Source organism: Melanerpes formicivorus, unplaced genomic scaffold (genome assembly GCF_026170545.1).
Source record: "Melanerpes formicivorus ecotype bairdi unplaced genomic scaffold, bMelFor1.0.p_v2 SCAF_6, whole genome shotgun sequence".
NCBI classification, from domain to species: Eukaryota; Metazoa; Chordata; class Aves; order Piciformes; family Picidae; genus Melanerpes; species Melanerpes formicivorus.
In genome coordinates this window covers 17,778,730-17,804,436 of record NW_027142358.1, presented here as the reverse complement: position 1 = coordinate 17,804,436, position 25,707 = coordinate 17,778,730, and the positions used below count along the sequence as shown (strand labels likewise).

The following is a 25,707-nucleotide window of genomic DNA, read 5'->3' as shown; positions in this document are numbered from 1 at the left end:
AGATCCAGAATCCCTTTTACAGTAATGCTCTTATAACATGGCCCAACTTTTTCTTCTTTTGAATGGCAGCATGAACCATATTTAATACTGCAAATATAAAAAAAAAAGGGGTACTAGGGCAGCTTCCAGTAATACTTATCCATTACTGTACCAGGAAAGCTGACATCTCCAGGAATTATCACTAACACATCTTTTAAGGGTGTCACTACTATTTTTATTTATAATAATGTGTTCAGGGTTGCACAGATTAGCAAATTCCGTAACTAGTGTATCATGAAGGGTCTTACTCAGGACACCAAGTTTTTCAGCTGATATGACCAGAACATGTTAGCCTAGCAATGCTCTACCTCCAATACCACTATGCTACCTCTAGAAGAGTCAAAGGTCTGAATAGTAACTGAAAGTGGCATAGAGATGAGTGACAAATAAAAATCACTGTAGCTCCATACTGAATAGCTCAACTATGCTGAACAAAGGAGATTAATCAATTTCTCCCTCCCACTGCCACCAGTTTCACCGGAAGTCTTTCAGATATTTAGTACCAGGAGCACTTGTGCCACACTGACTTCAGCTAGAATCTTACTATTTTTAAGAGGTTACAACTTCCCCTGTATGCTTCTTTTGGTAAAATTTTCTTCTGAAATGGATTTTTTGCTCCCTAAACAAAACACAACATAATGAAGTGTAATATTGTGGTGGGTTAACGCCTCCTTTGTTCTCAGGATGGGTGTTAACCCACCACAAATATTCTCCTCATCAGAAGTTAATTTTCTTACTGTGAAATTACTGTACAAGACTATATTCAAGTAGGTGAAACCCCTAAAAATATAAACACCATTAAAGGCCTTTTGTCCCACTCTTAACTGTCCACAAAGCATTTAATAAACATACCTTCTATGAAATCATTTTCATTATACAGATGCCTCTCTCCTACTCCATCATCTTCATCTTGTCCATCTTCTTCATCTGGATTATTGATAACCTCCAGGCCAGCCTCAATAACTTCCACCAATTCATCTCGTTTATCCTTTCTAACAGGTTTCTCTTCTGGATGCCGAGTGAGTCCCATCTCCAGCTGGAATACTTTCATGGATGTAAAGCTTTCAAATGGAATGACACCATATTCACTAGGTAGTTTGGCCCCCACGCTCACCTCAGCTTTGTCAATCTGGGAATGAAGAAATTCTAGGAGATCATTGGATGCTTGTTCTTTGGTGCCCTGGTAGTTCATACTATTGACCTTGGGGGTCTTTTTTTCCTGTAGGGATTTCAATTTATCACTCATTTCCTGAAGCTCTTGCTTTAACTGGGCAATCTGACGTTTCAGACTAGTAGCTCGATTTTGATAATGCTCTTCTTGTTCCTGCAAGAGAGCTTGATAATATTCTTTACCCATGTTTTCACCTACAACACCAGGCAGAGATCCATTGCCATCTGACTGTGGAGCACACTCAAGCAAATACATGAGCAAGACCAGACTAAATAGTAAAGCAAGGCCCACTAACAGCCAGCGAGTCCTGGCTTGAATTACTAAACCTCTTCTGGGCATTCTCATATTATTTCCGGTTCCAATCCAAAAAGATGACTTATCTGCTCATGCCTTCTAGGCAACATCACCCCAGAGTTCAAACCTTAGAGAGAAAATGTGGCCACAACAGTTACTACAAGTTTTGATAAAGTAGTCGATGAGCAGCTTTCAGCCTTTGCCTTAAACAAGTGCCATTGCAGAGAAATGAATCTGAAGTTCCTGTGTCATCCATAACCATCAACTGTAAATTTGATTGATGCCATACAATTTTTTCAGGATTTCCTACCCCAAAAAAAACCCCTGCAGAGATGGAGGAGGATCCAGCAAGGAGTCATATTTCTGTTTCCTAACTTAACCCTAGATGAAGGGGTTTAGCTTATTTCAAGTTCAGTGAGGAAAGTCTGGAAAAGTAATTTTAAAAGCTTTAAGTCAACAGCAACTTTTTTCCCCCTAGTATGCAGAACTCAGAAGAGACTACAGTTTAGTAACAGTAATTTTCATTTGCTGATCTAACTTTTCCTCTGGCACTTCAGTACTTTATTCCACTTCCCATCCTTTCCTTGGAATCTGCAGTTTGAGTCAGCAAAACGACAACAGAACCTAAAATTAAAAGAAAGGTGCATATTAGAATTTCCAAATCACTGGCTACATTGTAGACACACAACTAAAGTACATGGATGCAAAGAGTTGCTGGGGTAATGGTGGGAAAAGCAAAAAGAAAATGTGTTTCTTTCCACTGCATTACCCACGAGCGATTCCCTTTGACACAGTGTCTGAAAGACAGCAATATGAACACTGGCATGAAATATATTTTTCATATAGCTAGCTGAAGCAGTAAGAGTTCTTCTACTCTCAGAAAGTTTTGTTTGTCCCCTATTCCTTCTTGGGTGTTTTGTTTTCTTTTCCACTGTGGGAAGAAAAAGAAAAAAACCACCAGCAAAACCCACTCCCTTTCTACTCCTCTAAACTTAAAAAAAAAAATGCCAAGAACTATTTTGAAGCAGCAGTTTACATTTCCATTTGCCTTTATGTTAAGTACATATCTTATGGAATAATTATTCACTCGTGAATAAGGTATTGTAGATTTAAATATCGAAGTTCACAGAAGCAGCAATTCAGCCCAGGTAAGATTCAACAGGAATATAAATTCACCCCCCAATCCCTGACTGAGAGAACAGAGCCTCAGATTATCCATTGACTAACATTTCCACCTTTTGATTTGGGTACGCCAGTATGAACAGGTAATGGCTGTTTGTGTGGGTTGCCCTTTTACAAAGCTGATTAATCTGGCTCAGAGGAAGAGACCACACTTAGGCAAGAGGGGGGACACCAAATATCCTACTCAGCAACAGTAGTCAGCAAAACAATGAGCAAAGAGCTAAAAAGTAAACTCAACAATGTTAGTCAACTTTTCAAGATCCATAAAATACTTTAAAACTTGGTTGTACAAAGTAAGTGAAATGCATTAAAGGTTATTCAGGGATCTACTAGCTCTATTAGCTCTACATCTGTTTTGACTGTGTTGTATAACTATTGTTTGGTGAAAGTTCTGGGACTTGGCACCTTCAGTATGCTTGTGAGATTAGAAAAAAATTGCTCACTCCAATAGTCCTCATATAAGGGTTGGGCAGATTGCTATCTAACACCACCAGCAGCCATTAATCCCATCTTCCATCCTTGCTAGTCAACCACAATGCCATGGTGCACTCCATGGATTTACAACAACCACTATGCAACACTTCTCCCTGCATAAATCCTTGTGACATTTCTCCCTCCCATTCTACTTCCAGCATCAGGATATTGCTTTAACGAGAACCAGGTACCTTGTATAAGTGGTATCATAATATTCAGCATCCACATTTGCATGAAGCTCCAATTACAAGGCCTGAAAGATTAAGTAATTTATTCATACCACTAATATCGATTCCTGTGACAGCTGATCCTAAGTCTAGTGAGCTAGAGACAACCCTATTAATAAGGCAGTCTCTTCAAACAGAGATAGGACTTGCCTATTTATCTTTGCCAGTTTTCATGCAACATCATAACGAGCCACTGTAGTTTCACTATGGCCTTTAAAGGCATGGAAAATGTGCAATCAGTTATGTTAAACATGAAAATTTTAAATTGCACAGTAAGAACTGAAAGGGTGATTTAGTTTGCTAAAGCAGTGGAGACTGAGCCAATCTGAACAGCTTTTTTTTCTCCCCCAGTATTCTGCTGAGAAGAGTCATCATAAAGGAGTCAGACAGATTGAATCCTCCATTCTCCAAGGAGTGAGTGAGGCCAGTAAGAATCTTAATTCTCATCCCATCAGAAAAGGAGGGTTTACAGGCCCTCTATTTCACTACCCTCTCTTTTCAGAAAAGCACTAGTGTTGCATATTTATAACCCAAATTTGATACAAATTAGGTCTGGCATAGCACTGTTCCAGGAATTCCTGTAACTTCTTCCACACTGTACTACAAGAGAAAACACGGTGTGAAATCCCAGAATTAGCAAAAGCACTCAGGATCCCGAGAACCAGAATAGGAAAATCAATTTAGTGTCACATAGTACATTCTGAAGTTTATAAAAAAGAGCAATTAGATTACTTGGAAATAAGTAAACACACAGAAGTCCCTGGGAACAGCATTTCAGTGTTCAAACATTAAGTTCAAAATCTTTAAATTGCACATGCTGACATTTTACTTCAATTCTTAAAAAGTCTGTTTGGAATACTCCCTATGATTTGCAAAGAACAAGACATCTGAAGCTTTTACAATGCTTATGAAGATCAGCAAGTTTTCCAGAAGCAACTGGTTGTTATTCTTTTTGCATTTTTCAGGCCTTATGTATATTCAACTATGGAAATGTTTCTGTTCCTTAAAAAAAGAACTCATTGATTCTCTAAGCACAAGGGAGCAGACCAGCATGCTAATTGAAAATGCTTTTAAATTTGTTTTTATTATATTAGCATTCTGTTTTGGTTCCTTGTTGCAAAGGATGAGTATGTCTTTCTAAAGAAGGGAAACATTCACACTTAAAGCAATGACCTAATTCAGTATGCACTTGGCTTCATGCCAAACTGCACAGACATTCCTCATTTTAGTGTGTTCTACTTCAGATATGTCCTTTTCATCCAGCATGCCCTACATGGTCACAGTTTAGCTGCTTATGAAATTCCAGATGATTTTCATAGTTATTTTATTGTTCATAATTTCACCCAGATGCCACAGATACTGTGTCTTAACCCCCCTCCACACACATACTCCTCCTCTTGGCAAGTTATACACTGAAAACACAAGGTCCAATGTCATCCCTTGAACATGCCTTCTTATTCTGAAGAGTATCACTGAAAACAGAGGAACACTGCATACAGTTACTTTCTCACATGCTGAAACTGATGCAAAACAAGCTGGCCATCTTTGCTGTCACAGACAGTCTTTGCACAAACTACAGAGTCAGAAACCTCAGATCATACATCAAGTATGCAGAAATACGCTATCTCTGCTTAGACAGTTTTCTGAGATATATAAACTCTGAAAAAAAAAACACAAGAAAAATTCAGGGCTTTATTATACATTTCTAGTCAAATGACCATCAGCCAGATTTTTCAGATGTTGGGAAGGTTAATAGAAAGGGAAGAACAAAGAAGCGAAAAATATCCAAGACTTAGGTGATGTAGCTCTCAACTTCCACAGAAAACTAATCTTCATTCTCAGACTCACTGGACTGACTAAATATAACATGTTTTTATTGCAGTTCTACCATTTGATTTATTTTCAACCACAGGTCTGCCTCCCAGGCACGCATGCACACACACGCACTGCTGAATCAAAAAACATTGAAAGCTGCTATCAATTTATGTAAAAGACTATCTACATTCAAGAATATCAGCAGGAAAGTGAAAATAAAAATAGTTTAGACCCTAGCAGCTTAATAATAAAACCTGAGGAACTTTTAGGCTGTGCTTGTATCCATCACAACTACTGCCAAGAGTAAATCAATTGCACCTGGTACAAGCAGCAGCTTCATTTCAATATTAGAGCATAATACATCTTTCCAGTTCATCACAACAGGCAAGCTTAGTTGATTAGCACAGAACTGCAGCTTTGCTGCTCACATTATCTAATTGACACTAAAGTGATTTTTTTTTTCTTTTGGTTACCTCTCACGAGTTTCAACAAAATCTCTCCATGCCTTCTTCCCTACTCTACCAGCATTCCCATCATATGGCATACCACCTTGGCATGCTCACATGGACAATACTATCTAAGACTAAGCAAGAGCAGACACCAACACTCCTCAACAGAAGAGAGCAGACTATGCAGATTATTTTTCCAGACACTAAACCAAAGTCCAAGTGTTAAAAAGACCAAAACAATGAGACACCTGCCTTGGGAGGCTATGTAACAGAACCAGCTCCTCATCAGATCTAATTCAATCCCAAAATCTGTGATACTTAATTCTTACAAACTGATCAGCTCCCTCTGATTGACAAATATGAAAAATGGATGCATTCAGCTCATGTTCATCAGTTAGGTGGCAGACGCCAAGCAGTATCAGATATGCACTCCTCTCTGTCACTGCAGCAAGCCTCACCTGGCTGCTCATAAACTAACCCAGGATTAATGCTGAGCTACCAATTTAGCACTGTTTGTAGTCACTTGGAGTTTGGGGTTTTGTCTCCCTCAGCTTTGTTACAAACTCCCATTGGTAAACACTGCCAAGGCTGAAGTGCCAAGGCTGAAGTCCCACGGTAGGGCAGGGGGACAACAATGACTGCACAATGATCACTGATTACTTCAGTTTTAATTATGGACGACAACCTACCATACAGTCAACACCATAATTACTGCATACATTATAAACAGCCTGTGATGAATTATAAGATACTCAAGCATATATGCAATAGGTAATTGCACTTATCTGTTTAGTTCCTCAATGGGAAAGGGGAAAAAAATTAAAAACCATGCTGTTGGCATAGAGATCACAGTAGTACTCACAGCACACTAGGAACAAGTAGCTCAGGCATGGGAAAAAGTTACTTCAGTGATGGGTGACAACAATCACAGGATTTATTGCTCTAAACGATTCTACAAAAGTAGCATCTTATTTTTGCCAGCAGAAATAATGTGTTTCTTTTTAAAAAGGAAAATAATTCAAATTAAAACTAGCCCTCTACCAGTTTCCACTATCACATTAGAGACTTCAGAACATGGGGAAAATGCAGGGTTTCATACCTCCCTTCTTCATGCAGTAACTCTTAACACTAGAGAGAGACTTTATGGATAAGAAATTCTGCCTTTTTCCAGATCATATCCTGTTTATTAACTTTTCAGGAGATGCCACTGAAGCAGCAAATTTTATCCTAACCTTCTTTAAGAAGAAAACACAGAAAAGAGCAGGATTTCATTTTAATAGTGAAGTTCAACCATCAAAAGATCAAGTCTGCTTAGGCTTGAAGATCTTTTTACAGCCTTCCCAAGCCCTCTCCTGCAATTTCTGCCTCACTTTCAATCAAGTTCACTGGCATGTTTTTACAGTAGCAACACTGACCATCAGGGCTATGCAGAGGACTTAGCCTGCCCCTGCACCACATACCCCTTCCTCATCTCCACATACAAGACCAAATGATAAATCAGCATCCCAAGCCAATAAAATTAGAAATCACATGGTTTTATTGTCTCTGTTCTCAGAGAAAGCAAGCAGAAGGTGATAGCCAACAACCTAGAGATGGCTATTTTTGCCACAGTAGTCCTTGGAAAAAAGTCATCATGCTGTCATCCTTAAATGAGGGAAACAACAACTGCACTGAAACACAATTCTTACATCACCGACTGTGAAATAACAAGGGAAAAAATGCCTTTTGCTGAAGCAGTTTCATCTCCTCCAAGTTACAGAAGTAAGCAAGTTATCAGTTGTCCTAAAATTTGTTGCTCCTACTGAAACTTAAATCCATTATACAGTTAGGGGAAAAATGAAAGAACATTATTCACATTATTTACTTTATGCCTAATCCAAAGTAAGCAATGAGCTTATGAATAGGAGCCACGCTTTGGCTTCAGAGAAGCCAGGGCAAGCCCATTTGTCTGGAAACCGCTGAATTGAAATTGGAACTTGAAACCTGATCAGCTCCACCTTAACTCTGCCAGTCAGTATTATCCCATTTCAGATAAGGGCAGGAAACAGAAGTCAGCTCACAGTGGCTTTACTGTTTTTATGAAGAGACACATCTGCTTGGCAAGACAGAAGCTAGGTAAAATGTTCTAGGTAAGACCAGCTGAAGAGCTGTGTTTGCTTGCTTGTTTTAAAATTATTTTTTAATAACTATCTTGAAAGATTCACTACTTCCAGCTTCTGCAAGACAAAAAAACTCTCCTATTTTACACACCTTTTCCTATAGTTTAAACTGTTTAGCTTGTGGGTTTCTGCGTTGCTGTAGGCATTATTCCTCTTTCTAAATTTGGCAAAATCCCCATAAACTTTGCAAACAACTCTTCTTCCCCTTATTGTAAGGGAATTAAAGGAACAGCAGCATTATATGACTACACTTACTTTGCCTACCCAATTGGCTGCTAGAGTTCAGCCTAGAAACAGGAACAAACATGAGAGTAGCTACCTTAGTACAATTATGAGGGAAGTAATTCTCCTGGTACTCCTACCATCTTGTAAGCAATGTTATTTTTTGTATGAGCATTAGGGAACTATCTGACCTACTTTTATCACATGCTTTGCAATTCCCTCATCAACAACATACTCGCCATCAAGGACTGCATAAATCATATATGGAACTGTATGGCAGGCTCAGTGGGCTCCTGTTCCAGGGTGCGCCACACCAACTGGCGGCAGTATTCAGGCCTACTCAGTGAAGGCTGGCAGAACCTCTGAACAGTGAGTATAGCAGTGCACACAGTCAAGGGTAAAGGATGCTGCATACTTAAATAAAGGAGGATAGTTTATGCAAAACTAAATCACAGTTCTTAGAGCAACTGTAGCTTATATTCCAAGATTCACGGTAGGCTGTTAGAGCACACACAGCAAAATATTTATACTGCTTTAAGTATTACAGGGAAACAGCTGCACAAGACCAAATAAAACTCATGATGCCCTTATGCTTCAAAAGTTAATTGCTGTAGGAGGGGTCTTTTGCACAGGAAAACAGGCTGGTTTGTAAGGACAGAAGCTAAAAATGCAGTTAAACTGCATCACCTTATAGTGAATAAGGGAAGGTAAAATATTCTTTAGACACCTGAAGTGCCTAAACATCTTTAAATGCCCCATCTAAGTATTTCCCCTATACAAAACAAACATGCTCCAGCAAAATGCAACAGAACAGTAAAAGTAAATTACTAATGCTAGCTCACTCAGAAGCATAACATTTGCACAACACACCTACATTCTCACTGAGGCCATTTTTCATTCATTAAAAAACCTAAACACTGAGGATGACTAAACTGTCCATTGCAGAAATGGCAGCAAGCAAAACCAGAGCTCAGAATGCCATGGCTTCCCTGGAATTGCTTCACCTAAGCATCACATCCAACTATGTTCTCAGAATGAAAACATCTCCTGTTTTCTCATGTTCTTCTAATTATCATCTAGCTCTTCATATATGGAGATAACATAGTTAAGATATATATGCCCATATAGGTAAACTTTTTTTTTAATGTTAGTTGTCATCCAAGTTAATACACAGAGCCAGTGGAAGATTTCCACTGTGGGAGGTAAGGAAAGAGGTCATGAATCCAGTTTTCTTGCACATGTAAAACAAATCTAAAAATGTTGTAGAAAAAGTCAGATTCCCTTTGAGGGTTCTCAAAAGTAAAACAGGTGGGCATCAGATACAGATTGCCTTTTTTACCCTTCATAGAAAGGAAGTGATGGGAAGTTTTTAGCCAGGGTGTTCTTTCAAACAGTTACATAGCTAACTAGTCAGCAGTTAAAAACCAACCAAGCAAAACAGACTTAATCCTGTGGATAAATAATATTTTTTTTGGTTTGTTTTAATTTTTCTGTGGTAAGACCTATACCATTTTCAAGGAGGTAAAAGTCCAGCTTATGGTGAACCTGCAGCAGTTAAAGTGAAAACAGTGAGAAGCTGAATTCTCAAATGCGTACAATTTTCTGTAGACAGCTTTCGGGCTTCTATTAATAGCTGCTTTAAATGAAGAAACATATAAAGGCAATTGATTTAAACGTAATTTAAAAATTTATTTGGACAACTGTACAGCAAGTACAATCACAGCAACATTCTCATGGAGTTACGATTTACTGCCAAATTTTGGGAGGGAACCCTAGGTAAAGCAAAATTTGCATAGACATCTCTTCACTGCAAGTTTGAAGAGCAATAAAACTCCCAAAATGACCAGAGGATGCCAGGTCAAAAGGCTTTTGAACAACCGGCGGTTTGGTTTGAAAGTTTTAAAATACATAAAACTACTTTAAAATACAATTTGATATAAAAATCCTGAGAAAAATGCTTCTTTGAAAAACACCCCTTAAGCTTAGTTTCTCCTGGGGTATTGAAAGCTGGGCTCACTTGGTTAGCCTTCAGTCCATGAATCCAAGATGCAAGGAGAAATGGAACTTAAAAATATTTTCAGAATGGCTAAAAATTAGTGCCGCAGTTTAGGTTCTGCATTCAACACAACAAATCATGAATACGTCACCAGAAGTGGAAGCTGGATGCCAAACAGCTGAGAAACATCTGGTGCATTCCACAAGCACAGCACTTGTGTCATCTGTAACTTTTCAATTTGACATAACTAAAGATAAACCTATTTTTAAAGAACTCGCAATAGCAGGCTTCACGACGAGCAGAGGAGCTATCAGCTTGTCAGATCTATCTTGATAATGGTTTGCTTTTTTTAAAGGTGCTTGCGCTGAAAATAGAAGCGCCACTAACTTCACACTACCCTGCTCCATCTCTTTGTCTTGTTTTTCAAGTCCCTAAAGTCAGTCTTTGGATCACTTGGGCTATCTTTCCTTCTCTTCTCTTCAGAACGAGATGTTCTGATTGGGAGGGGAGGGAAGCCAGGAGTTTCTGTAAACTTCTGTTGAATTTTCGCAGGTTCTTTATGTCATTCTTTTGTGGCCATATTCCACAATTTATTTATTGCTAGGTTTGCTTCAGATGCATCACAAACTATCTGAAGTGGCATTTCACACATGGTCCTACTGGCAGCATTTTCTATTATGCTATTTGAATACTGGTTTAAAGTTTCTTTACCTTCTTGTGTCCACTCAGTCAATTCAAATCCCTATGACGCTTCCAACCTCTACAACTAGCTAGGCAAAACTCATAAGCTCAGGACCTTAAACAATCAAAGTGCAGTTCTGAAGGGTTATATGCGAAAAATCCAGCATCACTGGATTATGTCTGAAATCTGAAGAAAAAAAAATAAAATATAATGCTTTAGTATCACTTAACAGCAGAAGCTAACGCAGCATTTTGAATGCTAAGACTTCTACCCCCATCAGAAGTTCCTAGATCATATGAAAGATGGACTAAACTACTATCACTCAGCAGCCTTTATTTCCACACTATCAGAGCACTAGAAAGACATGGCAACCATCTGCTGCCCTTGGGGCTGTGAGTACTATCAACAGTGCTTACAAGTGTCTAATCATTTTTGACACCACTGTTTGAGGAAGCTTTAAGAGACAGCAGAAGTGCTACCACAACTCATCTGAAAGCTATCACTCAAAACACTCCTCCAGGACAGATTTTATTTCCTAGAAACTGATGATTTGACCCTCCATATAATCCCAGAGGCTAAACTGTACTCAGGACTAGCAATTTGTATTTTCAGAGTGTTTCAAAACAGAAGCTCATTTACCTATTTCCTCTGCTTTAATGCATTTCACTGCTTTACTGCAGAAGTGCTCCCTATGAGCCTTGCTTGCCTTCCGAGCATCACTGCCCAATGCTTGCCTTTGCAACATCAATACAAACTCAACCCAGAAGTTAAGCCTGATTTCCAGTGTTTCTACAGAGAAGATACTCACATGCAAACACCAAACACACACACTGGAATAGCAAAAAATATGCATGCTTAGCTACCTTGCTAAGGGATTCACTATCATGCTAAATGTCATAGGACATGCCCACCACATCTACAAACACTATTATCTGCTGTACCTCTGTACAGCACCATTTCAGCCATCATCAGCTTTAAACCCTCACAGCTTCCTGCAACTACACATCTGCAAGCTAGAAACTGTCCTTCCATGTTTTTCTCTTTCCACTAGCTTCTGAAAAATTATTAGGGACCTTTTTCCTTACAAGACTATTTGGGACTAGTCACCCTTGTTCTACAACTGTAAATTCCCTTTAACATAAATTCCCAACATGCACACCCAACCTGCTCCAATGTCAGTGCACTGTATCAGGCCTGCAGTTTTTAGTCACTTGTGTGTAGCTGCACTCAAAGTCCCATCAACAGATATTCTTACCCCTCCATTTATTGAAGTAACACATTAATTGACAACTTAGGGCACTTCTGGCCATAGCAAAGAAGGGCATGGGAAGACTCTCAACATCAGGACACATACACTGCTGCCTTTCGTGACATCCCTACCAGAAAGTCCATAAAGGAGAAAGAACACCTTCCAGTAGCTGCTTCACTAGTGAAACAGCACTGCTTAGTAAGGAGAAGGAAGGAAGGGCAGGAAAAGTGAGATAGACCTGCCCTTTATCACCAATCCACCACTTCACCAGCAGAAGACTTGTCTAATATGAAGGAAGAAAAAGCTGAAGGAAAAACACAAGTGCACCTGCTCTTTCTGTTATCCACCAAACACAGCTGCCAACAACGCAATACTCAAATGCACGTATCAGCCACAATGTCAAGGCAGATAGGATCCAGATCATGAACTTCCTAGGATCACAGTAAGGGCTAAAGGAAGTGATTAGACCCAAAAGCATGGCAGTGGAAGTCCCAAGAGCATTGTGCTGCAGGCAGGCACTAATGAGTGAACAGGCCGATCACAGTAGTTATTTTTGGTTACAGTTGGAGATGATTAAGAATGGCAGGAAATGATTAATTTATATCTGGTTGCTCTGAAATTCGCTTTGAAACACTGATACTCCATTGATGCTCTTCCCAGCACACACATTTGCACTCCCAGCACCTGCAATGGCTCACCAGCTTTATTAACTCACTAATAAAGAGTTTTAGAGCACTTCGTTTATGAATGGGGAAAAGCCTCTAAAACCAGGTAAGGTAAAGCAGAGATTATTCCAAGATATCTCCCCACCATACTCCACTCTGAAATAACTGTGGAGTGTGCATCTCCTGCCTGACCATACACAAGAGAGGCCTACTGCCAGCACATTGCAAGTACAAGCTTCTCAGACGTATTTTAGTATGTCCTATTTCCACGTGCAATAAAATCTTCCAGGATTAGGAAAAAAGTTTGTTTTCCTTTCCCATACCCCTGATCTTTAGCTACATACAACTTGGAAAAATTATCTAGCTTCTTGAGGAAAAACAAAAACAAACAAAAAACCAAAAAGAAAAAAAAAAAAAAAAAAAAAAGAAAAAAAAGAAAAAACCCACACCCCAAACTTTCTCAGCCAGTAGTGACCATCAGAACCACCAATTTAATTAGATGCACAAGCTGTTAAAATATGCAAAAACTATTAAGCTATCTGTCCACATATAAAGGTAATTACAAGATATCCACAGCCCCACTATAAAAATTTTATAACTTAGGCATAGAAGAAAATGGCAGCTATGTGCACCTAAAACACTAACATCCCACTCCTTTTGTACCAGAAGGCACTCAGGACAAAGGTAGATGCAACCTGTAGCACTGTTCCTGCCTTTGGAAATGTTTGTGGGTTTTTTGATTTTGATTCCCCCAAGAGACCCCGAGAAATTAAGAGTATTGAAGTCATTACACACTGTCATATTTTTCTAATAGAGAATAGTATTAAAGGAACTGCAGGGATTTTCATTCAATTAAACCATTCCAACAGACTGTCAGAAGTGCCCTTCTGCAAATTCTTCTTAAAATGTGGGGCTGTAACTCAGAAGTAAAACTGAATTCCTATTTCTTCACAAAAACATTACATTTTTTAACTTCTTGTTACCATTTCATTGTTCCACATCCAGCACTGTCTGCAAAAACATAACTAGTTGCATACATAAAGCACAGTAGGTTTTTTTTTTTAAATAAAACTTATTATGCTGCTGAAATATTTCCATTGTGTCACACAGAAGCCCAGAGCTGTCAAGGTTGGAAGTGACCTCAAAAACCATCCAGTTCCAACCCCCCTGCCATGAGCAGGGACACAAATACAGTATCCTTTGAGAACTTTTTAAAAGACTATTTAAGAAAGTCTTGTGCTTGAAATCCATGCATGGATGTTATTGTATTTCTCCAGAAACAAGACTATTATGGTCTCCTCCCATACTTTTAATCTAGCTCATTGATCCTTTAAAAGGGTAGAACAGAGATGAGCTCATGGCAGGCCAAGCACATTGTCAGTTCCTCTGCCACCCAAATCCTTACCCAAAGTCTCAGTTTCATCTCACCTCCATGATCCTGCTTTGGCATTACTTGAAGAGAAAATATTGCAAGTCATGAAGCTTGCTTCATAACCACTGACTGTTTCAGAGCTAAGAAAAATATTGTGCAATGTTTTCTGTAAGAAAAAAGATGGCCTCATATTTCTCATACCCTCCCCCTTTCAAGTTTAATTTTCTTTTAGAAGTTCAGGCCACTTTGGTGATCCTTTTTACAAGGAGGTTCACAGAACACTTCTGGGAAGCACAAAAGTAGAAAACTGTGGTGCAAGGGTAGAAATTGTTGTGCCAGATATGTTTGTGGGTTTTCTTGGCAACAAAGTACAACTCCTTATCATTTAACTATGCCCTCAGATGATGTTTCTCACTAACTTGGGAAGAGTCATGTCCCGGGGCTGGAACTTAAAAGCAAATAATTTAAATTCAAGAATAACTTGGTGCAACTGCAACCATGAGGCAGCTTACAGAAATATTTGGAGTATTCCATTTCTTTCTGTGTTTCCCCCCACCACCCCCCCACACGCCCCCCTTCAAGCACGGGAAGACTCTGGAAGAGTCAAGAAGGAAAAGAACTATTCATGATTGCCTGATTTTAATCACACTGCAACTTCTGTGGGTTTCCTGCAGGAACAGACACAGTTGAGGACAGTGATGCTGCAGTAGCACTCAGTGCAGGTCGCCTGATCATTACAACAAAGGCTTACTGGCAAGAGTCTCCTATAAAAGCCTCAGGGCATGATTGAGGCCCATAAGTAACACCCCAGTCTGCAAAAAGCATCTATCTTCACTGACAGCTACTAGGAATACTTCCAAGCCACTGTCTTTGACAGTGTTTGAGAACTCACTATCTAGCTAATAAACTATGGGAAGCCATAAGTTTCTTTCCTACATGCTGAAGCAGGATAGGAACTTGTAGTTAGTGCACACTGAAAAATAAGAAACTGTCTTATTCACAGGCCCTGGCATTTACAGGAAAAATAAACCAAACCAACCAACAAAAAAACACAAAAGAACTTTTACTCTATGACATTAGTACCTTTGTTTGAGGGATATTCACTGCGTTAAAACAACTTCCATTTTTTTTTCCACAGTTCTTCCACTTGACCCATAAGTGCAACGGAATACTTAGTCCTTATCCATCATCTACAGGCTTAGATCAGTGTCTCAACTGCTACCTGATAGGAGGACTTGAACAGAAACACACGAACTACAAAACCACAGAAAATAAGTAATTACTCAGATCTGGATTATACGTCACCGAAAACATATAGTATCAAGTCTAACTTTTTGTAGCTTCTGAAGCTGTCTTGCAAACTGCACCATTTCTGCTTTAGTATTCATCCTATAAATGAGTTTATTTCAAGATTCGTCGACTGGTAACAGTTTTTATTTCATTTTTTATTAAAAGGGGGTTGATTGTGGAATGAATTAGGTGCTGGAGCGGTTTGAGCAAGCTAAAATGCAATCCCCACCCAGCACAAGCACTGGCACAGAGAGGTGACACGGTGACCGCTCCAGCTTTGCGCCCTATTACCGGTTTCACCCGCTGGCAGCAGTAGATGAGCCACGATGCTCCCTGCGGAGATGCAACCCCACCGCACTTCCGACGCTGTCCCCAGATAACGCACTTCCAAAAACGCACCCTCCAGCACATTTAAGGCCACTTAACACAATGGAAACGGAACCGCGAGAAGAAAAACAGAACAATTTTATTTTTGAAGTAGCCGCAAGGTAAAATCTGAGAGAGGTTTTTCAGGCCACCACCACGCGGGCGATTAGGCATAGCCCAGCTCAGAGATTCCAGCTGCTTATCCCCCAGGCACGGCCGCTGCCACCCGCGGGGCGCAGCCCCCCCACCCCCCCATGCCGCAAACCCTCTATACGCTCCACGCCGCCCAACCCGCTCCCGGCCAGGAGACGGGGACAGCCCCGCCGCGATGCCGCTACCCGCCGGCCGAGCTCCGGGAGCGCTGCTCGGCACCTTCCCCCGGAGACAGGGAGGCGGCCGCGGGCCAGCTCCCTCAGCGGACCGCGGCCGGCGGGCAGCTGAGGGAACGAGGAGCCGGGTAGGGAGCACAGCGAGCCAGGGAAGAAAAGAGATGCCAAACAGGGTGAGCAGGAGGACCGGAGACGCCGGAGAGGCGCGGGGCGGCCGTACTCACCCGGCAGGCCCCGCCGCGGAGCCGCAGCCCCACTTCCTGTGCGCTAGGAAATGAGCGGGCGGGGCGTCTCCGCGGCGGCCCTTAAAAGGGAAGGCGCCGACCGCCCCTGGGGCGGGGTTGCGCGCGGCTGGCGGTGCTTGTGGTGTTGGGGTGAGGATGCTAGCCGCTTGTGGTGGCGGTACCCCGGCTGCCCGCGGAGAGAACGTCGGCGAGGCCGTTGTTGAGTGGCCGTTAGCACCGCGGGAACGGTGTCAGGGAGAGGCCATGGGTACTCAGAGAGGGTTCCGCGACCTCCCTTCGTCCCACCCACATAAGCGCCCCGAGTGGCCTAGCCCCGTGGCTTGTTCTGCACGCAACCCGAGGTTGGGGGCATGTCGGGCTCTGGAAAGGCGAGAAGTACGTGTTTGAGAGCTCGTGTTAGGAGTGTAACAAACACACGTGTGACTGTTAATAAGCAACACGCGGATCCAGTGGGAAGTGCTGGTCCGGGCCGATCTGTTCATTCCTACAGCGCCCCAGCCTGCACGCACTCTGCCCAGGTCTATTCGGGCGTGCCTGGCCCCGAGCCCCGCAGCGAGGGCGGCGTGAGGGTCTTCCGGCTGCCGCTGTCCCTCGCCCTACTCAGCGCCGCAGATGGCGGCGGCAGCAGCCGCGTTTCCGAGAGCCCGGCTGATTGTGGCCCGGCAGCCCGCGGTCTTGTGCAGCCTCTCGGTCCGCACCGGTGCTGGGGCCCTGTGTCGCTGAGTGCAGCAGCACAAGCGGTGCTGACTCTTCAATTACTAACAAAACAGTAGACTTGTAGCGTTTATGCAGGAGACGCAGGGTCTATAACAAGCATAATTTACTTGTAATTATTTTCTTTTTGCTCCAACATTTATTTGCAGTTCTGTGGTTCCAGAAGAACATTGATTATTACTACTATTTTAACACTTTTCTGTAGGACTTCACTTGAAGGCAGATGTAGGATCTCATAGACTCTTCATCAGTATGCACAAAGAGTGGCCAAAACAGCTTAAAAGGCTAAGGTCAAAACCAGCATAGGAAGCAGGTGAGGAATTAATGCTCTGTCATATATACATCAGATGTTTCTGTCCATGCCCATCAAACACAGTTGCATGCACTTAAAAGCAAGCAAAGGCTTATTCTGTAAAGACTTGCATTTCCTACTGTGCTGGTTTCTGTGGCTGCCTGCCTGCCTGCCAGAAAGGTCTGCAACTAAGTGCTTTCTAGAGTGGAGTCCCCAGTGGTCTCTGCAGCAGATGCTGTCTCTGTCACATAATTGCTCTATGAAGGTCTGCACTTCAGCATTTAGCACAGAGCACTCCTTTGTCTCTGGCAGACAGAAACATGTTCATTCATAAATAGCTACACCACACAGCCTGGAAGGGGGCTGGGTGTCCAAGTACCTGGTCTGGTCTTGTCTAAATTTCAAGGCATCAGACAAGAAAGGTCTTTCCAGGGAATACTCTAAATGGTGATTTTTAAATGCATGGGGAACCCTTACTACTTTTTGTTGTCAGGCTTCTCTGCTCTTGTCCATTAACAAGGAAAGCACACTTGGCTAATATGACCAGTTCCCCATGGGGGCACCCTCCTACCCTTTGAAGCTTATCATGAGGCTGGATTTCAGGTATCAAAGGTCTCCATTAAAATAATACATTTGAAGAGGCTTATGGAGAAAACAGTTACCATGTCTTTCATTTTCACATATGCACTCCTGTATATGTGGGTTCATTCATTATTTTTTTTTTTCCAAGCAGTTTATGTACTACCGTTTGAAACATGACCCCATATGAAGTTTCAGTGTTGCATATTGCTGATCACTGTTGAGTACCCCTCAGCTCCTGCTTCTGTGTTGTGGTAAATGGGTAGGAGTTTACTAGACACCCGTGCTATTTTACTGATACCAGAGACTGCAGTGTTCTGTAGACATAATGTTATTTTGGAAGTACAAGAAGATAACAAAATTGAAGTAACTGAAAATAGTGATTTTGTTAACTATCACTACAATGCACATCTCAAACTCTGACAACCTTGCATCGCTCACTGATTGGTCTACAGAGAGCGACCTGTCTGAATATTGTGCTTCAGGCTTCCCACTCACTGCTTTTCTGCACAAGAGCTAGTTTGCCACTATACAAGGGGGATCTCTACAGTGCCTTGCAGGAGATTGTAGAGAGAGTACTTCTTTTAAATGCTATTTTCTTCTCTTTACTAGAGCTCCTTTGCTTCCAGAAAGTTGGTTGTTTTTTTTTTGAGGGTGAGAGAAAGGAAGAAGAATAACACTGTCTTAAACTCTAGTAATAACAATGGATATTCATAGTAATCTGTACAAGAGGTCTACCACAACAGGAAAAACGTTTTTGCAGTGGTGTGTACAACTTTTGAGTCTTCTATCAGACTGAGCTATTCCAAGATTCCTTCATAACTCAGACCTAGAGTTATGCTGACAGATGATGTAGTTCCTATTTGGTGTTAGTCTTACAGGCCGCATCTCAATTCCTGTTTCCAAATGCCCGTGTTTTAAGACACAATTCATTTCAGCCTGGGGATGCTCCTTAGGCATCTGAAAACAATGTGTGTATGTATATATAGGTGACACAGCTCTGAACTGTATTAAAATACTATGGGGTGATTATTTTAGAGACATAGAGACAGACTGTAAAAATATTTTGCCCAATTTTAGTAAATGGTGCTCTTAATGGTACAGTTAGAAGAAAGGAAGTGGCTGGCAGGAGCTGATTCAAAAGAGTTTTCCAGAACAGCGTTAGCTCCGGCCTGTAGTGGTTTTATTTTCTTTTCCCCTTCTCCTTTTTTTGGCTTTTAAGCATATGTGTGGGCTGAAGGTGAATAAATGATAGAAAAAAGATAGAGGAGCTGATCTCAGAACATGATGCTGAAGTGGAGGAGTAATGTGAATGAGACCAAAGGAGAAAAAAAAAAGCAGCAATCCTACAATAGTGGCTATTTTTCATTCTCTTATCCTCTCAAACTGAAATGAAATGTGTATGTGGAATAAGAAAAATGGTCTGTTAGTCTGCCTGAAAATTCAGAGCTTTAATTGCCAAACAATAATCATTTGCTGCAACACAGGACTTTTTATCAAATACAGCAGCTCAGTCTTACTGATGGCACAATTATAACATGATCTCATGTGAAGTCTCTTTCCTTGTCCTTAATCGTTGCAAATTATAACATATATTGAACAACGCAACCAAAAGCATAAAGAATTTTTAATAGCCTGAAATAAATCATGCTACAGCAGTTTAATAATCCTAATTTATATTTTCTTCCCTTAAAAATCTTCATTTTGATTTTTTTCTTCCAAATTATATTCACTGGTCCTATCCAACCATATTGTTGCTATGGGCTATGAAAAAAGAGGTCATAGGAGAAGTAGTGCACTACAGTAGAACTAACTTATGCCTGGCTTGGGGAGTGCTGACCTTGACCTCAGGCACTGCTGACAACACTACAGCATGAGCATCAGCTAGGTCACTGAAAGGCTGACCTAGGGCTCGCTTTGTGTATATCTCCCAAAGTAAGAAGGACACCATCACTGTCTTATCATTATCATGGGGCATTTACAAGTTTTAGAAGTGCTCGGGTCGTCTTGGAAATTTTACTTTAGTGCTTCAGAAGCTGAAATAATTTTTCGACTTGCGATAGGTTTAGGAGAGAAAGCACATCTGTAAATTTATTCATACCCACATACCAGAGCAACTCGCAGTAACCTTCCTATACTTTTTGTTTCTGTTCCCTGTATTTTGCACTTACTATAGTCCACTGGTTTTTATTTTCAATAATGATAATTTAGTTAGCGACAAGTTAGCAACTTGTTGGCAAGAAGTGTTTACTGAGCTCTTCCAGGGTAGCAAATGGATCCCAGAAACGTTAGGTACAAGTGCAGGTGTGCCTATGGTTTGTGCTGTGGAGTACTAGGAACGCAGGAGGGGAATTTCAGGGAGCTATGCTGAGTGCCTGGTCTCTGCTGCCTTCAGCAGCTGGGAGCAGCAGACAGTGTTCTGCAGCGGCAGCCGATGTATTTCTTGGCCACAAGGCCTTATTTCTTCTGGCAGTCACAATGGGCTGCACTACTCACTTGCAGCTGCATTAGGGTATCACACCAGACTAACTAGTAACAGCACTTAGAGAAAGTAATCTGTGTATGTGGTGCTGGAATTCTACATTGGTTTACTTCTCTTCCAGTACACCTTCACTACATGGCTTCTGTTTAATGGTGCTAAGAAATGCTTTAGGTGTCTTTCAAAAATGAGCCGGTAATTTTGCTGCAAAGATGAAACAAAGTCCAATCAATTTTATTCTCTAGCCAGAACAGAAAAACTAGGAGGACTTTGACTAGAAGACCCAATATTATGCAAAACATACAAAAAAGAACAGAGTTCTTTTTTTCCCCCTTTCTCCAGTATTGCAGAACTGGTAACCTGTTAAAACTAAAAAGTAATATATCTAAAATAAATTCTTTTAAATTGCTTTTTGAACTGTAGACTTCATTGTCTAGGATGCAGAAAGAGAAGTAAGGTATATAATTTAATCCAGACCATCTGTCATGAGCACTCCTTGTCTTGGAAGATAACTATAAATTATCAAGGTCTTTTGGTTGGTTATCTGATTGGGTTGCTTTTTGTACTTGAAAACCTTATGAACCAAACCTCAAGTTATTCAGAGATCTATCTATTGAATACAGGGAAATAGTTGGACTTCCTTATTCTGAAATGCTGCTTGTTTTATACAAAATATTCAATATATCAGTATTTAATATGCCTTATTGCATAACTTCTTGTATGCACTGGGCCTGTCCAGTGGCCAAAAAAAACCCACCACCATCTTCCATACAAACACAAAGCTGTAGTGAAATAAAGTACAGAGATGATCATGCTGACAGATTAGCGAACAGTTAAAATTGATGTTCATTTCTTTGTACAATAGATACAACCAGAGACCAAAAAACCTTCCCATGTGTTCGTTGTCTCCATAGTGCACATTGGCTCATTTTTGGCAGTATCAGTCTCTTCCACTCCACTCAAGGCGTTTCTTGGTAGTGTTACCTACACTTTATCACTGCCCCAAAAAGATCCCTCTCCCTTTGAGTCCAGACTCCAGCCAATTAGTTCTTAAAGTAAGTTATGTTTCTTTGCATTATTTCTGGTACCACTCATTGTTTCATATACATCATTAAAATGTTTTTAAGTGCAGCATTTTCTGTATTTGTAAACTATTTACTTCCATAAAATGGCATGTAAGTAATAATAACATCACATTACAACTTGGATTTTATTACTAGTACTTTACTATCAAGGACTGAATAATTCTCACAGTGTTGAAACAGTGCGAGACATCGCTAAAGGAAAATAGGATGTGCACTGTTCCCTAGTCAAGAGGGAAGCCTCCTGGGTGTACCATAGAATATCAACAAACAAATAAAAATGTACCTCAGTTAAAGAGTTTAAAATACTGTCTTTAGTTTTTCACAGAAATTGGCATCTGTTCCTGTGGTGCATAAAAACAGTGGCGACTTGTAACAATTGTTTTCTTTGTTAAGGAAAAGCTTTGCTAACAAGAGGCTCACATCCATTGGTAAAATGAAACTCCAAATTAATTCAAAGCAATATTTTACATTAGAAATGCAATCATAGGAAATCTGTCTAGCAAGACACTTTGAAATTCAATTGAATTTGTTCCTGCTCCTTCTCAAGAGCAAGGAAAATCTGTTCCTGCTTCTTTCCTGTTCCTATATTTAGAACCAGAATGCGAGAGACTTCCATCTTCCTGCACCCCATTTAAAGTAAGGAATATAAGGTTCAGAGGTATTTACTAGATAGAACTGAATGTTTATAAATGACATTTCTATTCAATTTTTTTTTTTTATTTGAATTTCAAGCATGTCAGTTCCCACTTCTGTGACTGTGCTAGACAAGCAATGATTTGTACTATTTTAAAAAAACAAATCTGATCTGTGACAGCATAAGCACAGAGATAAAAAGGTTTTTAGGTTGACTGTTTCTGCAGATCAGTCATCTTAGAGGCTGTGAGCAGGCAGTGTTAAAGTTCCTAACATACATCCAAAACATGAAGATGTTCATTATGAATGCAAATTATAAAATGTGGCCAGTCTAACAGGTTAAAAAAAAGGGCAGCTTAGCCTGTGAACAAGCTGCTGTTAATGTTGTGAGCATCGGTGCATTGGCGTGGGGCCAACATCTGCAATTTTGAGCTCTTGGTCACAAGCCTGCTGCTTGATAGCTACAACTGGTACAGACTAAGTTTTGGCAAGACCTGGACTAAACACAAGCAGCATGTCCTGAATTCTTCAGCTAATAAAAAGACATGAGGCAGAACTGGTAATTAGGATGGTGCTTGCTTGTACCTCTGCACATAGGCTGTTCACGTGGGGAAAACCTAACAGGGCTGGAGCTTTGGAAAGAGGAGCTCGTGCCAAAAGGAAGGGGTACTTGGGCATCCCTTGCCTGAGATGGGTAACTGTCAGCAGCACCTCTGCACAAACTGCCACAACATCTTTGCTCCAGCTTCCCAGGCCAACAGCAACCTCCCTGGAGGGAGGTCAGGGCACGGCAAACCTAACGCTGCAGATGGGGAGCCACCAAGGGACTGCACAGAATAAGCAAGTAGGCTAAAAGTTCTGTTTTTAAACTTGACTCCAACACGCAGACTAACTAGGCACTGTCATTTACCTGTGACATGAGGTGCTGAGAGCAAGTGATAGTTTTGTGTGCTTTCTGTTAGAATGTGGATTATTACAGGGGCAGCATGATAGGTACAGTACTGTACCTCCTGCTCCCTTGACCTATGTTTAGATTTTGCATGACAAGGTCTTTACTGTGTATTTGATGCCTTTTATAGCACTAAAGATATGTGCTATTTGTATTACTTCAAGGTCTAGCACCATGAATAGTGTTATGTGTTGCCTAATAAAAATAGGATTATCATTTGAAATTGTACCTATGAGTCAGCTCTAGTTTAAGCTCTGTTTCAACACTTGACTTGAGTATTTGTAAGATTAGTGAATCCTAATGGAGGCTCAGTTAAGCAAGTCAGAATGATTCAATAAGCATTATTTCTGTTTGGTTAAAAAGTTGTCTTTGAAGACAAGTTCCTTCCATCTAATTTGTTTGCTTACTTTATCCTTGTGCCTAGAAAAATGGTAATAAATGTCTTACGTATAAATTAAACTATTCTCAGTAATGTTTTTACAACCCCCCACATGATCCATGTCTTCTCATTATTTAAGAAATTATCACAGTTCATTTTAGCAAATAATCCTGGAAGAGCAAAACTGGGTGAAGTTCCAACTCTCGTGTTTTAAAATAAAAATCCTTATATTTGGCATAAACTTGATACCTGTCTATGCATTTGCTATGTCTGGACCAGCCCACTGTTCATAAATCTGTTTTCCCTGTGCACAGAGGCTAAGTAAACATCTGAATGATACGCTGACTCAAGGCTAAAGTCACTTTGTCCCACTGTTAGCAGAATCATTCTTGTCTTCTGCTGTCAAATCAATTATTGACAGTCCTGACCAAACAAAAACTGTCTTAAGAACAGTGAACTCTGCTTGCTTCTTGCTGGCTCATTCTTGAAGAGCTGCATACATATTTACAGAATAAACTATAAATCTGGTATTGGTCTCCTGGACATTTCCATAGGCTTTTCCCACATCTCAGTCTTTACAATATTCTTCCAAACCTTTCAATCATCTTAAGATGATTTAACCAGCTTTCTTAAGGAATGAGAGCAGCCCTCTCAAGCAGCCTCCCTTGTCTGTCATATCAACCAACATGTAACCTGGGATTCCACCCTTTTGACATTTTCCTTCCCAACAGGTATAAGGTTTTAATGATGTTATCCAAATCTCTTGAATAAATGCCTATTACTCTTGTTACTGGTAGCAGTTTAATAAACAGGTAAGATCAGTGTGTCCCAGTTCATGGATTTTCACTGGGCTACAGCTTACTTTTTCACAAAATCTCAGAGGAAGTAGGGTTTTTTTTTTGTCTTTTGTTTGTTTGTTTCCTTAAAATAGCCTTCAAATTTACCTAAATATCGCAAGCAAGAACTTAGCAAAGCAAATGCTTATAATACAGGTTCATTTGATTTCATTTTATTAAAAAAATTTAAAATGCTTCCATCCTTAAGCATAGTAAACTCAGACAGGAAATTGCATTGGCAAGGAGCTATGAAAATAGCACATGTTGCAAATTAAAATCAGTGCTCACATCAAACTCTTTCAACTATGATCATGTCAGAAGGAAAAGTGCTGAACAGCTGAAAAATTCTGTAAGGACTTTAACAAGTACTTATGTGACCTGTGGAATGCAGAAAAATCAGACTGGAAACTGCAAAGTTTGATTGATACCCATTCTATCAGAATTCTCATCTGTGGTCATATCATGGCCTTGAAAATTTAAGTTTGGCAGTCCAATTTGAGTTCTAAATGAAATGTTGACCAGCACAAGGCAAAAACCTAGGGGAATGTGTATATGCTTGCTTCATTTGTGTCTGAACACAGACTGAATCTGTTTTGTATCTCAGAAACCCCTAAAGACGCAGAAAGTTTGTTCTGGCATTTATAAACTTTCATTTTGTTGCTGGGAATTTGTTGAAATTAAAAATTCAGACTTTTCTGGCTAGTGATAATTGCATATTCAGAGAAAATTGTATAAACAGATTGGTTAACAGCGAGTACCCAGTGTTAGAAGTGCCAAGGGGTTTTAACAGATACAGCTTTCTGTAGAAAGATGATGTGTTAGCTACAGCCCCATCGGATGATCTTAAAGGTCTTTTCCAACCTAAATGATATTATGTAAGAAATACTTTATCCTAGCCTCAGAGCTCTTGGCATATACAATCACAAGCCACACTATGTTCATTAGGTATCAACTGTCTTTTAACATCAGTGGGTATGCCTACATGTTAGTTCAGAGCAAGACTACAATTTTGAAGTGAACATTCTGTAACTGCAGATTGCTTTTGTTACATTGCATCGTTTGTGAACGTGAGTGCAAGACTAGACCTGTGCTGCTTGGCAAGCCTCCCTGTAAGAACTCATGCAGTATCTCCTGTGTGGCCTGTGCCTGAGAGACAGGACAGTTGTCTTCTACCAGTTCTGTCTGCTCACACAAGGTCCCTGTCTCCTCACCCTCTAAAAATCCTGTCCCTGCAGACTTTGGCATATGGAAAAGTCTCCTGTGGGTAAATCTTGTTTATTTTTATCTAGAGCAGATGAGTAATGAACTAGTTAAGTGATAGCTGAGGAAAAGAGACCACACAACAACTCTTTGCAGTCATCTGTTGACTTCTTGTCGCATGATGTGGTGCTAGTCTGTTATGTAGCAACTCCACTACATTTTGGCACCACTGTTGGGGCAGATTAAAATCTTCCTGCAACATTCAAAAAATATTTTGAAAACATTACTCTAAAGCAAAGGCCCTAGATAAGTTGGTTTACATTCTCATCTGCCCT

At 40.5% G+C, this 25,707-nt stretch overlaps 1 protein-coding gene across 2 annotated transcripts in view; it reads right to left on the bottom strand.

Annotated features, from left to right (window-relative positions):
- CSGALNACT2 (chondroitin sulfate N-acetylgalactosaminyltransferase 2) overlaps positions 1-16,279 on the bottom strand; it is a 31,301-nt gene extending 15,022 nt beyond the window's left edge. The window contains exons 1-2 of one of the 2 annotated variants that reach the window (XM_068139944.1): positions 16,206-16,279; positions 892-2,128 (exon numbers count right to left, since the gene is read on the bottom strand). In XM_068139944.1, the coding sequence (XP_067996045.1) occupies positions 892-1,555 (664 nt within the window). In that variant the 5' untranslated portion in view covers positions 1,556-2,128; positions 16,206-16,279. Of the gene's footprint in view, positions 1-891; positions 2,129-15,079; positions 15,149-16,205 lie in introns of those variants that run through there. The other variant, XM_068139945.1, reaches the window with a different exon arrangement.
- Between the last annotated feature and the right edge of the window lie 9,428 nt (positions 16,280-25,707).